At 47.1% G+C, this 18100-nt stretch overlaps 1 protein-coding gene across 1 annotated transcript in view; it reads left to right on the top strand.

Moving 5' to 3' along the window:
- Window positions 1–18100, top strand: part of SLC13A5 (solute carrier family 13 member 5) — a 157945-nt gene that overhangs the window by 118035 nt on the left and 21810 nt on the right. Inside the window, exons 6-9 of the mRNA XM_073565550.1 lie at window positions 865–1063; window positions 9884–10006; window positions 12162–12377; window positions 16285–16406. Coding sequence (XP_073421651.1) covers window positions 865–1063; window positions 9884–10006; window positions 12162–12377; window positions 16285–16406 — 660 coding nt within the window. The remainder of the gene's footprint in view (window positions 1–864; window positions 1064–9883; window positions 10007–12161; window positions 12378–16284; window positions 16407–18100) is intronic.

An 18100-nucleotide genomic window follows, 5' to 3' on the forward strand; every position in this document is an offset into this window, starting at 1 on the left:
TTGCATGCATACCATCAGAAAATATGATATATATTTTCAAAAGTTGCAGGAAAAAGTCAAGATTAATAAATTTACGGAGATTTAGGATATTGTTTAAATGGTCTATTTACTAAAATCAAAACTTATACCAAAAACAATATGCCACCAAGGACAACATCTGCAACATCTGCAAATTTGTTTGTTCTCCCAGTGACTGTGTAGGGTTAACGCCCCGTCTCACATAGCGAGATCGCTGTTGTGTCACCGAGGCAACAGCGAGGCAAGTTGTGAGGCAACAACGATCTCGTCAGCGATCTCGCTACGTGTGACACATAGTGGCGACCGGCCCCCGCTGGATATCGCTGATCGTGCTCGAATGTCCTTGGCCATTTTTTGATCACTGGTGTCCTGCTGGCCAGCATGCATCGCTGTGTTTGACGCCGACGAGCGACTTCGTTGGCGATGCAGAACTCAGGGACGCAAGCAGGAGTCGACAGAATAGCTGCTGTGTGACAAGGTCCCAACAACCGCCGAGGTCATTATACGGATCGCCGGATCGTTGCTGCGTCGTTGAGTAGATCTGTCTGTTTGAAAGCTTACTAGAGACCATTTACAGTAGCAACGCTCCAGCGATCCTTACCAGGTCATATCGTTGTCGGGATCGCTGGTGCGTCGCTTAGTGTAACGGTACCCTTACTCCAGGTTCTCTTGTTTCCTCCAGCATACATACTGATAGGGAATTAAGATTGTGAGCCCCAATGGGGCAGTGATGATGATGTCTATAAAGCACAGTGGAAATTAATGGCCCTATATACTGTAAGTGCGAATAATGAAGAATACATTTTCCCAAGTAACCCATCAGTATCTTTTTTTTATTTCTTGTAGTTCAGGACTGCACTTTGCCTTTTTCAGTTGTGGCCAATGGACATACGCAAGATATTGCCCTAGAGGTTAATGAAAGAACGGAGAAGAAAAGAATAAATAAAGGCATGATGCTGAGTGTATGCTACGCAGCCAGCATTGGTGGGACAGCCACATTAACAGGAACTGGGCCAAACCTTGTGTTAAAAGGACAGCTGAGCTCGTAAGTAGTTCCTGTTCTGTACATTAGTCAGATCCGCTCCCTCGGAGAGAGAATCACATTTGTGTCTATTACGGTATAAAGTCATGAGATTCTTGAAAGAACATTATGGGTATGATCACATGTGATGAATATGCTGTACGATTTGCTCTCGGATTTGTGAAAATTACACTTTTTTTGACTACCTTATGCCATTTTTGATTTATTTATTATTTTTGGGCTGCATTTTTTTAGTCTCTGACCAAACGCAGCTTACACTAGGTGTGGCTTTTTTTTAATGCATTTCATTTTAGGACAAAAAAATCCATGAGAAAACACATTCGTTAAAAAAAAAAAAGCTACACAAAATACTTGTAAAAACACATAATAAAGAGTGTTTTTACAAACCAGAAAAAAAACACCAGAAGAAAATTGTATGTAGGCAGAGAGTCTTACCCTGGTGATGCTCCATCGGCTCCATCGGAGAGCATCGCACAAGTCGGGGTCTGCAGGGGGAGGTAAAGCTTAAAGAATAACTGTCATTATATTTTTTTTTTAATCAATCAATAGCACAAGTGAAAATAAGCTACTTTGTAATATATGTTATCAATGATCTGCTTCTTTCTCCTCCTGGACTAATCGCTCATTCTCAAAATTCTCGATTCACAGGTAAAATATGTATTCAGTAAATACAAATTATTACATTACTGATACAGGAGATGGCAGCTGCTACTGATAAGATTTTATGTAGACGGAGCGATAGGAGGAGCAAGGAGCTCTGCCTCCCGCTCTTCCCTTCTCCTCGCCCTTATATAGAATCTTATCAGTAACAACTGCCATCTCCTATCTCACTAAAGTAATAATTAGTGAAGAGTGAACGTACTCGGGTAAGGTGTTATCTGAGCATGCTCGTGTGCCAACCAAATGACTTCAGCATGTTCGAAAAATTTATTTATTTATTTATTTATTTATGTGCATGTCTCGCGACTGTTAGAGATCCACCACAGATGCGGGGATTACCTGTTTGATAGACAGCCTCAACATATGCAGGGATTGCCTAACAGCCTTGAGACATACAAACTGCAGGGATGCGAACATATTTTTCGTGCACGTCGAAGACGCTCGGTTAGCACCCGAGCATGCTCGAATAACACCTTACCCAAGCACGTTCGCACATCACTAGTAGAGATATGCGAACACCTGGATGTTTGGGTTCGGCCGAACAGTTACAAAAAGTTTGGTTTCAGGTACCAGAACAGTACCCGGACCCAAACCCGGACCCTATTCGCTTGAATGGGGGGACCGAACATCCAGCGTTTGCCGTGCAGTCATGTAAACACCGCTTCTGATCGGTGGTAAAATCATCACCGCCAGTCAGACAGCCATGGTTCCCATGCTGTCAAATGACAGCGTGAGCCCGCAGCTATGATGAGAGGTATGAAGTTTACCTCCGGTCATTGGTGTCGGCTGATTGGACTACTGCCAACGCCTGCTGCCGCTAATAACAGTGAGAACAGGAGCAGCTGATGGGAGTATTGCCAATCAGAACCTGGTGTTCGGGGGGCTGAGCCCAAATAGTAACATGGACCTCCTGGTGAAGTCCGTGTTCGGCATCTGTGCCCGAACAGTAGGTGTTCGGTAAGGACGCTGAACTTTACTGTTCAAGTTCGCCCGTCTCTAATCACTAGTAATAATCTGTCTTCACTGAATAGAGATTTTACCTGGAAATTGATAATTTTGAAATTCAAAGATCAGTCTTGCCAGAAAAAAACTAATTTCTTTAATAAAATATACTATAAAGTTTCTTATTTTAATGTGTACTATTGATTTATGAAATATAAATTAAAATGACAGTTACTTTTTAGCCACCTGTCATATATATGGCATCAATGGCACCCACTTCGACCATTTTAATTAACTGTAGTTATGTCCTGAAGACACATACACAGTTTAAGGCATTGCAAGGGGGCAGTTTAGCCATTTACCTATGTGTATGTCCCTGATTAGTAGTTTAGAAGAAGGGTTGTCCATCATTGTCTTGTCAAAGGGTTAAGTTTGGGTCCCAATACCCAAAGGATTTAAAGTATTGTTGAGAGTTCTTTTGTTGGAAAGTTATACTTCTTAAATTGAAGCTTCAAACCTATAGCTATATATATCTGACAATCCCACTGCTAGAGATTATTATTAATAGGTATGTAGGCAGAAGTAGATAAATCATATAGTACTATACCTGAATAGGGTACCCTGTGCCAAGGGATCACTGGATTATACATTCATGGAACTGAATTTGAGGAGTGGGTACGCTGTCTAATCAGTAGGTACATTTACATACAATGAAATGTCTTTTATATGCTAAACTGATGCTGGCATCCCTATATCTATTTTGTAATGTTATTTTTTAGTTTTTGAAGGAAAGTGACCTCTGTAAAATTGTTCTAAAAATGTTTATTTAAACCTCTGACGCCCCTGAATAAGATGAACAGATGGGAATAGTTTTATTATAGCTAAAGCAAAAAAGACTTAACATTAGTTAGTAGGAAAACTTTCTATGTCCTGGAATTCTTATGAAAAGTTTAATGTCAGTCACCACGTTGTTTCAGAACAAATTTGTGTTTTTAGAAAAAGAACAAAAAAATTGTGCTTGGAGAATAGAAGGGTCAGATTGGCCCATAAATCTGGGAATAGATAAAAATGACCCCAACCTCATTTCTTGCTGACCAGAATACAGTAGGGTATATCACTTATAGGTTGGCTTATAATTTACCTATTAGATCATATAGTGCGATAAAAACATCAAAATCACAATGCAATCTTCAGGTCTTCTGTATAGTTTGAGGGTCGGGATTCCAAATTATTTCCTCTGGTGTCTACAATGAACCTGCAGAGCATTATACCATCCATGTCTACAGGTCACCTGTTTTTTTACAAATTTTTTTAATTAAGAGCACAAAGGTAAACCAATTTCGCACACAAAAAAGCTTAATCTACACAGGGAAACATAAATGAGTGGTCCGTTTAGTTTTCCAACTGTAGACATCTATATATATATAAATGCCTTATCGTGTCTGTCTGTAACCGAAATCGCGGGCCGCTGATTGGTCGCGGCCGCCAGGCCCCCGCCAGGCCGCAACCAATCAGCGACAGGTGCAGCTGTTTGTAACTGTAAGCTGTGCCTGCCGCTGATAGGTCGCAGCCGCCAGGCCGCGACCAATCAGCGGCAGGCGCAGGCCTTAATCTGTAAAAAAGAGAATTAAAATAAAAAAAAGTTATTCTCACCTTCCGACGGCCTCCTGTCTTCTTTCCACGCGCTCGGCCTCGTGTTCCCAGTAATGCTTTGCGGCTTAGACCGCTGATGACGTCACCCTCGCGAGAGCGAGAAAGAAGTCTGATGTCACTCTCGCGAGAGCGAGAAAGAAGACCGACGTCATCAGCGGTCTAAGCCGCAAAGCATTACTGGGAACGCGAGGCCGGGAGCATAGAAAGAAGACAGGAGGCCGTCGGAAGGGGAGAATAACTTTTTTTTATTTTTTAATATTATTTTTGTACAGGGCCAAGGCAGTGATTGGTCGCGGCTAGACGGAAAGGGGAGTGAGAGGACCATGCATACCAGGAAAGGGGGGTGAGGGAACCATGCATACCAGGATTGGGAGGTGAGGGGACCATACATACCAGGATTGGGGGGTGAGGGGACCATGCATACCAGGATGGGGGGTGAGGGGACCATGCATACCAGGATTGGGGGGAGAGGGGACCATGCATACCAGGATTGGGGGGTGAGGGGACCATGCATACCAGGATTGGGGGGTGAGGGGACCATGCATACCTGGATTGGGGGGTGAGGGGACCATGCATACCAGGATTGGGGGGTGAGGGGACCATGCATACCAGGATTGGGGGTGAGGGGACCATGCATACCTGGATTGGGGGGTGAGGGGACCATGCATACCAGGATTGGGGGTGAGGGGACCATGCATACCAGGATTGGGGGGAGAGGGGACCATGCATACCAGGATTGGGGGGTGAGGGGACCATGCATACCAGGATTGGGGGGTGAGGGGACCATGCATACCAGGATAGGGGGTGAGGGGACCATGCATACCTGGATTGGGGGGTGAGGGGACCATGCATACCAGGATTGGGGGGTGAGGGGACCATGCATACCAGGATAGGGGGTGAGGGGACCATGCATACCTGGATTGGGGGGTGAGGGGACCATGCATACCAGGAATGGGGGTGAGGGGACCATGCATACCAGGATTGGGGGGTGAGGGGACCATGCATACCAGGATTGGGGGGAGAGGGGACAATGCATACCAGGGTAGGGGGTTGAGGGGACCATGCATACAAGGATTGGGGGGTGAGGGGACCATGCATACCAACAAAGGGGGGTAGGATAGGGGGTTGAGGGGACCATGCATACCAGGATAGGGGGGTGAGGGGACCATGCATACCACGAAAGGGGGTGAGGGGACCATGCATACCAAGAAAGGGGGGTGAGAGGACCATGCATACCAGGATTGGGGGGTGAGAGGACCATGCATACCAGGACTGGGGGGTGAGGGGACCATGCATACCCCAAAAGGGGGGTAAGAGGACCATGTATACCAGGATAGGGGGGTGAGGGGACCGTGCATATCAGGAAAGGGGGGGTGAGGGGACCGTGCATATCAGGAAAGGGGGGGTGAGGGGACCGTGCATATCAGGAAAGGGGGGGTGAGGGGACCATGCATACCAGGAAGGGGGGGTGAGGATACCATGCATACCAGGATTGGGGGGTGAGGGGACCATGCATACCAGGATTGGGGGGTGAGAGGACCATGCATACCAGGCCTGGGGGGTGAGGGGACCATGCATACCAGGATAGGGGGGTGAGGGGACCATGCATACCAGGATTGGGGGGTGACGAGACCATACATACTAGGAAAGGGGGGTGACGGTGAGCATACATACCAGGATTGGCGTGTGAGAGGACCATGCATGCCAGCAAAGGAGGGTGAGGGGACCATGCATACCAGGATTGGGGGTGAGGGGACCATGCATACCAGGATTGGGGGGTGAGAGGACCATGCATACCAGGATTGGGGGGAGAGGGGACAATGCATACCAGGATAGGGGGGTTGAGGGGACCATGCATACCAGGATTGGGGGGGTGAGGGGACCATGCATACCAAGAAAGGGGGGTAGGATAGGGGGTTGAGGGGACCATGCATACCAGGATAGGGGGGTGAGGGGACCATGCATACCACGAAAGGGGGTGAGGGGACCATGCATACCAAGAAAGGGGGGTGAGAGGACCATGCATACCAGGATTGGGGGGTGAGAGGACCATGCATACCAGGACTGGGGGGTGAGGGGACCATGCATACCCCAAAAGGGGGGTAAGAGGACCATGTATACCAGGATAGGGGGGTGAGGGGACCGTGCATATTAGGAAAGGGGGGGTGAGGGGACCGTGCATATCAGGAAAGGGGGGGTGAGGGGACCGTGCATATCAGGAAAGGGGGGGTGAGGGGACCGTGCATATCAGGAAAGGGGGGGTGAGGGGACCATGCATACCAGGAAGGGGGGGTGAGGATACCATGCATACCAGGATTGGGGGGTGAGGGGACCATGCATACCAGGATTGGGGGGTGAGAGGACCATGCATACCAGGCCTGGGGGGTGAGGGGACCATGCATACCAGGATAGGGGGGTGAGGGGACCATGCATACCAGGATTGGGGGGTGACGAGACCATACATACTAGGAAAGGGGGGTGACGGTGAGCATACATACCAGGATTGGCGTGTGAGAGGACCATGCATGCCAGCAAAGGAGGGTGAGGGGACCATGCATACCAGGATTGGGGGTGAGGGGACCATGCATACCAGGATTGGGGGGTGAGAGGACCATGCATACCAGGATTGGGGGGAGAGGGGACAATGCATACCAGGATAGGGGGTTGAGGGGACCATGCATACCAGGATTGGGGGGGTGAGGGGACCATGCATACCAAGAAAGGGGGGTAGGATAGGGGGTTGAGGGGACCATGCATACCAGGATAGGGGGGTGAGGGGACCATGCATACCACGAAAGGGGGTGAGGGGACCATGCATACCAAGAAAGGGGGGTGAGAGGACCATGCATACCAGGATTGGGGGGTGAGAGGACCATGCATACCAGGACTGGGGGGTGAGGGGACCATGCATACCCCAAAAGGGGGGTAAGAGGACCATGTATACCAGGATAGGGGGGTGAGGGGACCGTGCATATTAGGAAAGGGGGGGTGAGGGGACCGTGCATATCAGGAAAGGGGGGGTGAGGGGACCGTGCATATCAGGAAAGGGGGGGTGAGGGGACCGTGCATATCAGGAAAGGGGGGGTGAGGGGACCATGCATACCAGGAAGGGGGGGTGAGGATACCATGCATACCAGGATTGGGGGGTGAGGGGACCATGCATACCAGGATTGGGGGGGTGAGAGGACCATGCATACCAGGCCTGGGGGGTGAGGGGACCATGCATACCAGGATAGGGGGGTGAGGGGACCATGCATACCAGGATTGGGGGGTGACGAGACCATACATACTAGGAAAGGGGGGTGACGGTGAGCATACATACCAGGATTGGCGTGTGAGAGGACCATGCATGCCAGCAAAGGAGGGTGAGGGGACCATGCATACCAGGATAGGGGGGTGAGGGGACCATGCATACCAGGATTGGGGGGTGAGGGGACCATGCATACCAGCAAAGGGGGGGTGAGGGGACCATGCATACCAAGAAAGGGGGGTGAGAGGACCATGCATACCAGGATAGGGGGGTGAGGGGGCCATGCATACCAGGATTGGGGGGTGAGAGGACCATGTGGGTCACCCTCCCAGGGCTGTGGGGTACTCGGTACCGGGCCGGTCTCTCAGATGGGAATGTCACAGCAGCGGTGACCCGGTCCGTGGCCCTGGGCGCCCAAGTAAAAGGGAGATTGAATGGTGAAATGTAGTGGAAATGGATAGTTCGTGACGCCACCTGTGGTGTTCGGCAAGGGAGGTGTTAAGCCGACGCTGCATGCAGATCCTCTGGGACTGATGGTATGGCGCAGCAAAGATGTTATAGCTCCCCACAGGTAGAGCTGTAGTCCCAGGGCAGTGTAGATGTAGAGGCCAAGGGAAGGCGTAGGTGAGGCAATGTCGAGCACCAAGATGTAGCGGTGCCGGGTGTGTTGGCGCAGGAATAAATGGAGGACAACAGAGCATGCAGTTCCAAAGCTTTACTCACAGTCTGTTGTGTAAACAGGTGCCTGTCTCCGTGCCGTGTCCTCCGGGTCAGGGACTCAGTCAACCTCCAGGCCAGATGGAATACTCCTTTCCAACACTCCGCCAACATGTGCCTTTCTGAACGTCTCCTCTATAGCGCCTTTAAATGAAGTACTCCTAATACTGAGTTACACTGGAGTTCCTCCTGTCCGATGTTCCTATGAACTCTACTTGTATGGCAGACAGCTGTAGCCTGCTTCGGGAACTCCTTGCTACTAAGTCCCGGCTCACTATCCAGTTGCTGTTGTGCCCCCAAGTCTTGGGTGGGAATAAAGTGGTCACTACTTCTGTTCCTCCGGTGTCTGCTGCAGGACCATTAGTATCCATACAACCTCGGGGACCGGGCCCCGGCCTTGTACTTAGAACTTCTAGGAAGGGTTCTCCTCTAACCCACATCCTCTGTTCTCTTTTACTCCTCACGTTCCGTACTAAGCCTTTCTTTCTATGGAGAATCAGGCTTTCAGTCTATGTTGCTCTCTCTCTTCCTTTCCCGTGCCAGCAGACCCAGGTCACTGGGATCTGCTGCAGCACTTCCATCCATCTATCCCTCTCTCCGGAGATCTTCTTCTCTCCAGCTCTCTAATCAACTGACCTCATATCCTAAACTCTTCCCGCTCCTTGTAATGTAAACTAACTCCACCCACCTTCCAGCACGTTTCGTGTTCCAAGCAGGGAACCACCAATGGGTGCTTTGCTACACTCCAAGCAGGGAGCCGCCGAAGGTGCTTTGCTACACTACTTTGTGGTGTGGGGTGCAGGTGTTGGAGCGTGGTTGGGAGTCTCCATCTTACCTGGATGGTGGGATACCACACCTCAGGAGGAGGTGCAGTACCTCTGTGGCGACTGAGCCTCGGGGCGCCACACATGCATACCAGGATTGGGGGGTGAGGGGACCATGCATACCCCGAAAGGGGGGTAAGAGGACCATGCATACCAGGAAAGAGAGGTGAGAGGACCATGCATACCAGGATTAGGGGGTGAGAGGACCATGCATTCTAGGATTGTGGGGTCAGGAGACCATGCATACCAGGATAGGGGGTTGAGGGGTAGCATGCATATCATGAATGGGGGTGAGAGAACCATACATATCAGGATTGGGGGTGAGAGAACCATACATATCAGGATTGGGGGGTGCATTATTGTATTATTATTAAATCTTCAAAAATAAACTGCATATATATTCTAGAATACCCAATGCGTTAGAATCGGGCCACCATCTAGTAATGTATATTTGTGTCCAACCCTTATTTTGTACTATGGTTGTAGGACTATCAGACAAGTTGGGGGCCATTGAGAATCATATGCCGTAATTTTAGGGTCACTATGTTATGGAGACCGGCATAGTCAATTTCTGTAGAAGCACTCATCACGCTTTTATTGACATACTACCATTGCTCCTGCATGTGACACCTCTCTTGGGAAAAGGTCACCTGTTTTTTGCAATAGACATTATAGAATTATATAGATAAATAGAGTTATAGGGTAAGGATGATTTTTTTTCATTTTTATGCAAGCATTACTTTTTTTTTACCTATTTCTTACTTTCAATCCTTACAGGATTTTTCCGAACAATGGAGATATACTGAATTTTGCCTCTTGGTTTGGATTTGCCTGTCCCAACATGATCGTGATGCTGTGTATGGCTTGGTTCTGGCTCCAGTTCTCATTTATGGGATTGAAGTATGTCACATATGTTATTACAGTCATGATAAAAGTCCAGATATTAAATATAGAATCATATTAAAAGGAAAACAAAAAAGATACAAGGCTAAAGCAAATGACATCATACTATTTGACAAAATTTGCCCAGTGTGTTAGATTGGTATGGGTCCCACCACTGGTACATACACCCCATTTTTCCTGGGACATAAGATCGTAATCAGTAGATTGGAGTGGCAGGTCTAAGGGCCCCGTCACACATAGCGATGCACCAGCGATCCCGACAACGATATGAACTTGTCAGGATCGCTGGTGTGTCGCTACATGATCGCTGGTGAGCTGTCAAACAGGCAGCTTCACCAGCGATCAGGACAGCGACACGTGGGTAACAAGCGACGCACATCGCTTAGTTACCCACTGCGTACCTTAGTTTCCAGCGCGCAGGTGCAGGGAGCTGGTAACCAAGGTACACATCGGGTTTCTAAGCGGTGCGCGGCACTTTGAAACCCGATGTATACCTTGGTTACCAGCTCCCTGCACCAGCGCGCTGGTAACTAAGGTACACATTGGGTTTCTAAGCGCCGCGCAGCGCTTAGAAACCCGATGTTTACCTTGGTTACCAGCTCCAGCTCGCTGATCACTGGTCTCCCGCTTGCCACACGCAGCGATGCGTGCTGGCCAGCGGGAGACCAGCGATCAAAAAAGATCAGCGATACCGGGCAGGGGGGCCGGTCGCTGGTAAGTGTCACACACAGCGATCTCGCTGGTGAGATCGCTGTTGCGGCTCTTAGTTACCCGCTGTTTACCCTGGATACCAGCTCCAGGCGTCGCTGATCGCTGGTCTCTCGCTGTCACACGCAGCGATGTGTGCTGCACAGCGGGAGACCAATGATAGAATTATGGCACAGACCATTAGGCAACGATTAACAATCAGCCAACTGATCGTTGATCGTTGCTACATGTCACACGCAACGATGTCGTTTCGACCTCGCTGCAACGTCACCAAACTGGTGATGTTGCAACGATATCGTTCACAATATCGTTGTGTGTAACGTTACCCTTAGTCAGTTTTAACTTATTAATAAATGTCATCTGAAATCCATCTAATTTATAAGGGCTCATAAAATAGAGTGGTATATTGTAGCCTGGAGGGATATAGTTTTGCCTAGGCCATTTTACACAACCGAGTATAGTTTGGCCTAGGATAGTTTTTTTTCCTCAAGGGTATATTCTGGCCTGGGTCAAACTATAACTGGACAGGGGTTAATTTGACCTGTTACACCAGTTCACACAGCGTTATTTGGATGCCCCTATATACTGATGGCAGGACCGTACACAACGGGCAGTATATTTTTACCTTGTGTGATACCCCTATTTCCTGCCCTCACTCCTCTCGGGATCTGCTGGGATATGTGTTACTCTGTAATGACTTTATTGTCTGTCTTTGTCTCATCTGAATTGTAAAGTGCTGTGGTATACGTTGGCGACATAAATATAAAAATTATTATTATTAATATTATAGACTAACAGCGCGTGTACATTCATGATCTGCAGCACCATTCAACTCAGGGGGTAGTTTAGACTTTGATACACCTTTAATTTTACAAATGACTTGAATCCTGCAGTTTGTTTCTCCCATGCGATATTTGACACGTTTTTGTGATTACAAGTGTAAAATACCAGCGAAATTACAACTACAGACCATAGTAAATGAAGTCTGATGAAATGCACAGTTAATTTATAACATTAAATTACTTTTAAAAATGATGTGATTAATGCAGAACTTAATCATATAACAGATGGTGAAGCTCAGATATATAGATTAGTGCAGTCATTGTGGCATACTGATGACACAAATTACCGTTTGAACTTTTTAAAAAAAATCTCAGTATTAACCTTATTGACCACCCTGATCTCTCGCTGTGTCTTCTCTCACATTCTTTCCTCCTTATTCTATAATTACAAGTGCTGCCTTCTGCTCCATTAACTACTCTCCTTTCTATTATTCAGTTTCTTTTTCTCTATCTTCTCTTTCCATAGGGAAATCTGCAGGACTAATCATTCAGTCAGAAATTCAGGCCTGTGACACTATGAGGAGGGAGTGATAGTGTTCTACCTGAAAGAACCTTTATCTCTTCACTTAAGAGTAATCACCTCACCTTTTCCTCATATTAAGCTTTAAGAAGACATGGGGCTGTGGCACTTCCGATTCAGAGAAGGAACGGGCAGCTTATAACATCATCCGGGACGAATATCGCAAGCTGGGTCCTATTTCCTTTGCAGAGTCAAATGTTCTTCTACTCTTTACCCTTCTGGTCATCTTATGGTTTACAAGAGATCCTGGCTTTGTGAAAGGTTGGGCTACTGTGCTCTTCAATAAAGACAACATCGAGTAAGAAATTTTGCATTTCTTTTATGAAGATTTTATTTTATTGTTACAGCATACTGAGCTTGGCCAAAACGCATTTTCTGGCATTTATAACTTTTCTGCTACCAGAAAGAACCCTTTCATCAATCAATGCTTAATGTTGATGGAAGAACACAGTGACATATACTTCATCCTTTAGTAGTTAATGGCATACCTGGAAATGATCCACTAATAGCAGCTGCACTAGAGGTCCCAAGGGCTCCTTTGCCACTGAGGACACACCTAAATGGCACATGATAGTCATTGTCCTAGTACTCATGTTCTAATGCTCAGAGTCTAAGGGCCCCGTTACATGCTTCAATGTCCCAGCGATCCCACCAACAATCCGACGTGGATGGGATCGCTGGGACATAGTTAGCTGATTGCCGGTGAGCTGTCACATAGACAGACTCACCAGCGATCAGGACCAGCGAGCAAGCTGGCATCCAGGGTGAACAGCGGGTATCTAAGAGCCGTGTGGCTCTTAGTTACCCGAAGTTTACCCTGGATACCAGCTCCCAGCGTCGCTGATCATTGGTCTCTCGCTGTCACACGCAGCGATGTGTGCTGCCCAGCGGGAGACCAACAGTAGAATTATGGCCCAGACCATTAGGCAACGATTAACGATCAGGCAACTGATCGTTGATTGCTGCTACATGTCACACGCAACAATGTCATTCACAATATCGTTGTGTGTAAAGGGGCCTTAAAGGATGAAAAATTGCAAAAAACATTCTTATCTCAATGTCATTGGAACTCCTTTATTTAACACACCAAACATTTCAAGTGGAAACCTAAAAAAAGTGCGTTGGTCACTATGTGATGTCTATGTGTTGGTGTTAAAAAAAGGAGTTGCATGGATGCTTGTGACCTATTTTGCTTTTCTTGATGATTAAAATTTGGAGGACCAAGCAAACCTTTTCTTTAACATTCACTGAGCAAAAACAAAAACCAAAGCCAAGACTTTTTGAGTAGGTATTTTTACAAACTGCGTTCTATCGCTAAAACTGACGATACTAAAGAGAAGAAGGAGATAATTTAACCAAGAGAATACTAAGTATTTGACTGATACAAACACAAAAAAACGTTGAGTCTTACCACACCTTTGGTCTTTACAAGAATATATACAAACAGATATTGGTCAATGAATAGGTGGGTGCCACTTCCAATTTTAGATCATCAACTCAAATACTTCATGTAGTGATGAAAGTTCCATTGCCAATAAAAATGATTACACGTTTCGATAGCCCTTTTTTTTTTAATGGAAATTAAATTAAAGAATTTTAATCTTAAAGAAATGTGGATGTGCTAATTTCTTCATTACATGACATTTTTGTGACTGCCCTTTTTTGGGTCAGAAAGGAAACCAATGAGGAATAAGAACACAGATAAGGAATCTGCGCGGGCCCAGTTTAGCTTTTCTGCTACAGAAGGCAAAAATTGAAATGAATGCAAAATCCACATAAAATTAAAATCTCAAATTGTCCTTTACTGGCTTAAGTATATGATGTCAGGAATTAAAATGATAAAATGATTCCCAAAAAACATATGCAAACAAAGTAGAATATTGAATGATACAGTGTACACAATGAATGCACACTGCACACATACAGTACATTATATACGTGTGCACATCAAATGCATACTGTACAATAAATGCTCATTACATACACATCATATAAACACACATATGCACATACAGACTTCATAGCCACTGTGACTTAGGCATTATCCGGCCGCACAGAATATAATGATGCTATGGCTGGCTAGAGTCAGGAGCATACTTGCTTGTAACTGTAGCCAACCATTGCCACATTGCTATGTTCTCTATGGGAGGACAATGCCTGAGTGGTATCTCTGAGGTTGGGGGGACAATCGTCCTCCTACAGGAGGTTTGTACCACTCACACTGGACCTCTTCATGCTGTGGCTGGCTAGAATCAAGAGTAGGAGAATTTTGCCACCCTTTGGGTGACTCCGCACACCCCAGCCTCATGGCAGATGCAGACCTCGCAACTTAGTCAACAGTTCAGAAAGTTAAGCTTTGCTTTGATTTTGGCCCCAAGGCAGCAATTCTCTTTAACTATTGAGCTGGAATAATTATGGTGTAGAACGAGATACTGACATAGTCTTCAAATAGCCTTGGCTGCACCTTGTACCACCGTCTTCATCATCTGTTATGCGTTTGTAATCATTAAAGAGCAGCACAGTGGCTCAGTGGTTAGCGTAGCAGCCTTGCAGCGCTGGAGTCCTGGGTTCGAATCCCACTAAGGACAACATCTGCAAGGAGTTCTCCCCGTGTTTGTGTGGGTTTCCTCCGGGCACTCCGGTTTCCTCCCAGACTCCAAAGACAATACTGATAGGGAATTTAGATTGTGAGCCCCATCGGGGACAGTGATGAAAATGTGTGCAAACTGTAAAGCGCTGCGGAATATGTTAGTGCTATATAAAAATAAAGATATTATTATTAAAGAGACTTCTTTCACTTATGTCACATACATTACACAGAAAACTTAGGGTCGGCACCATCAGGCAACTTGTGACTATAAATGGAGATTACAGGAATGATGGCAATGGCCACAGAGACCAAAGCTGTATGGAAATCTGAAGCGTGGCATAGGCTACATTTGTACAATGATAAATGCATAAAAGGGTTATTGTTTGTTACATATTTAATGTGCAGGAAAATAACCATGATCCTGCTAATTAAGTATAAAACCTCCCCTTGTAGAAAAGGCAAAAAGACAAAACTTAGAACATATCTACAAAAGCACTTTCTGTGTATGATCTTGTGCATACACGTGCTTGTGTAGATATATTCTGTGCATGATCTTGTGTAGACAAGCACTTGTGAAGACATTCTGTGTATGATCTTGTGTAGACAAGCTGTCACGACTCTGTCGGGTGTGCCAGGACCAGAGGCTCCTTCCCTGGCCCTAACGCTAGGGGCGTCCTAGCTCGACCTGTTCCCCGGATTACTTCTGATGGTGAAGACACTGGGGCCACATACCTTGCCTTAGCTCTTGAATTCACCCTCAGTCTGTTCCTTTCCCCCACACAGGGAAGAGGGGAGTAGTAGTGTAACGTAATACACCAGCCAGACTAACAAGTAGAGATGAGCGAATTTGTTCGGATTTTGTCCCTGAATCTGATTTTGACCTATTCAAGCCATTTTTGAATAATTTTAGTGCCGAATGTATGTCTTATGATCGGTTCCAAACATATTCAGTAATTCTACTCCCATTAATTCTAATGACGTTTGACTGTGCTCGACGAAAACAATATTCGAATCCCATCGTTTTCGGAACTGAATCCGAACAGATTCGCTCATCTCTATTATAAGGTAATACGAACAGGGATAAAGGAAAATACCAATAATTCAAATATACACACAGAAACAACAGAGGTAAACACCAGGCAGTGGAGGATGGGGTTAAACCAAAATAGGAGAAGAAAGGGAACTATCACACACTCAAAACCTAGCAAGAGTCACAGATAAATCCACCAAACACCAACAACAACCTCCAGCCATGCAGCATAAGCTACTATGACAATGATTGCTAACCAGGACCCAGTTTATATTGGATTTACACTGTTTATTATGAAGGTGAAGTTCTTCTAATCAGTGCAGGCACAGAAGAAATCAGACGCTGCCGTCTTCTGGCTACTCGCTGTTGTGGTAAACCCATGACAAGCGCTTGTGTAGACATATTCTGTGCATGATTGTGTAGACATATTCTGTGCATGATTGTGTAGACATATTCTGTGTGTGATAATTGTTTATTTATCCTGCAAATAGTTTTGTTTCTTGCTTAGATGATTACTGGTTTCTAGACTTTCATTGAAGAAGAACAATCTAGAAACATTCACTTATCCTTTCCTTTTAATTGCAGGTATGTAACAGATGCCACGGTTGCAATTTTTGTAGCTGTCCTTCTATTTATTCTGCCAGCAAAAAGTCCTAGAATTTCATGCCACAAGCCAAACAGCTTTGATCTTGAAGATCCAGAGGAAGGTAAAAACTACTTTCCTAAACTGCTACGGTAATATAGCATAACAAAGATGCTAGAGGCTTATAGAATCACTAGATGGTGGCCCGATTCTAACGCATCGGGTATTCTAGACTATGTATGAAGTTTATTTTTGAAGATTTAATAATAATAATAATAATGCAATAATGCACCCCCCAATCCTGATATGTATGGTTCTCTCACTCCCAATCCTGATATGTATGGTTCTCTCACCCCCAATCCTGATATGCATGCTACCCCTCAACCCCCTATCCTGGTATGCATGGTCCCCTGACCCCCCAATCCTGGAATGCATGGTCCTCTCACCCCCCAATCCTGGTATGTATGGTCCTCTCACCTCTCTTTCCTGGTATGCATGGTCCTCTTACTCCCCTTTCGGGGTATGCATGGTCCCCTCACCCCCAATCCTGGAATGCATGGTCCTCTCACCCCCCCAGTCCTGGTATGCATGGTCCTCTCACCCCTCTGTCCTGGTATGCATGGTCCTCTTACCCCCCTTTCGGGGTATGCATGGTCCCCTCACCCCCCAATCCTGGCATGCATGGTCCTCTCACCCCCCAATCCTGGAATGCATGGTCCCCTCACCCCCCTATCCTGGTAAGCATGGTCCCCTCACCCCCCTTTGCTGGTATGCATGGTCCTCTCACACCCCAATCCTGGTATGCATGGTATCCTCACCCCCCTTTCCTGGTATGCATGGTCCTCTCACCCCTCAATCCTGGCATGCGTGGTCCCCTCACCCCTCTATTCTGTTATGCATGGTCTCCTCACCCCCCTTTCTTGGTATGCATGGTCCCCTCCTTTGCTGGTATCCATGGTCCTCTCACACCCCAATCCTGGTATGTATGCTAACCATCACCCCCCTTTCCTGGTATGCATGGTCCTCTCATCCCCCCAATCCTGGTATGCATTGCCCCCTCACCCCCCTTTCCTGGTATGCATGGTCCCCTCACCCCCAATCCTGGTATGCATGGTCCCCTCACCCCACCTATCCTGGTATGCGTGGTCCCCTCAACCCCCTTTCCTGGTATGCGTGGTACCCTCACTCCCCAATTCTGGTATGCATGGTCCCCTCACCCCCAATCCTGGTATGCATGTTCCCCTCACCCCACCTTCCCTGGTATGCATGGTCCCCTCACCCCCTAATCTTGGTATGCATGGTCCCCTCACCCCCATTTCATAGTATGCATGGTCCCCTCACCACCCAATCCTGGTATGCATGGTCCCCTCACCCCCCAATCCTGGTATGCATGGTCCCCTCACCCCCCAATCCTGGTATACATTGTCCCCTCACCCCCCAATCCTGGTATACATGGTTCCCTCACCCCCCAATCTTGGTATGCATGGTCCCCTCACCCCCCTTTGCTGGTATGCATGGTCCTCTCACACCCCAATCCTGGTATGTATGCTCACCATCACCCCCCTTTCCTGGTATGTATGCTCACCATCACCCCCCTTTCCTGGTATGCATGGTCCCCTCACCCCCCTTTCCTGGTATGCATGGTCCCCTCACCCCCCAATCCTGGTATGCATGGTCCCCTCACCCCCAAATCCTGGTATGCATGGTCCCCTCACCCCCCAATCCTGGTATGCATAGTCCCCTCACCCCCCTTTCCTGCTATGCATGGTCCCCTCACCCCCCAATCCTAGTATGCATGCTCACCGTTACCCGACTTTC

Source organism: Dendrobates tinctorius, unplaced genomic scaffold (assembly GCF_039654945.1).
Source record: "Dendrobates tinctorius isolate UK_male_01 unplaced genomic scaffold, ASM3965494v1 ptg000016l, whole genome shotgun sequence".
Classification (NCBI taxonomy): Eukaryota; Metazoa; Chordata; class Amphibia; order Anura; family Dendrobatidae; genus Dendrobates; species Dendrobates tinctorius.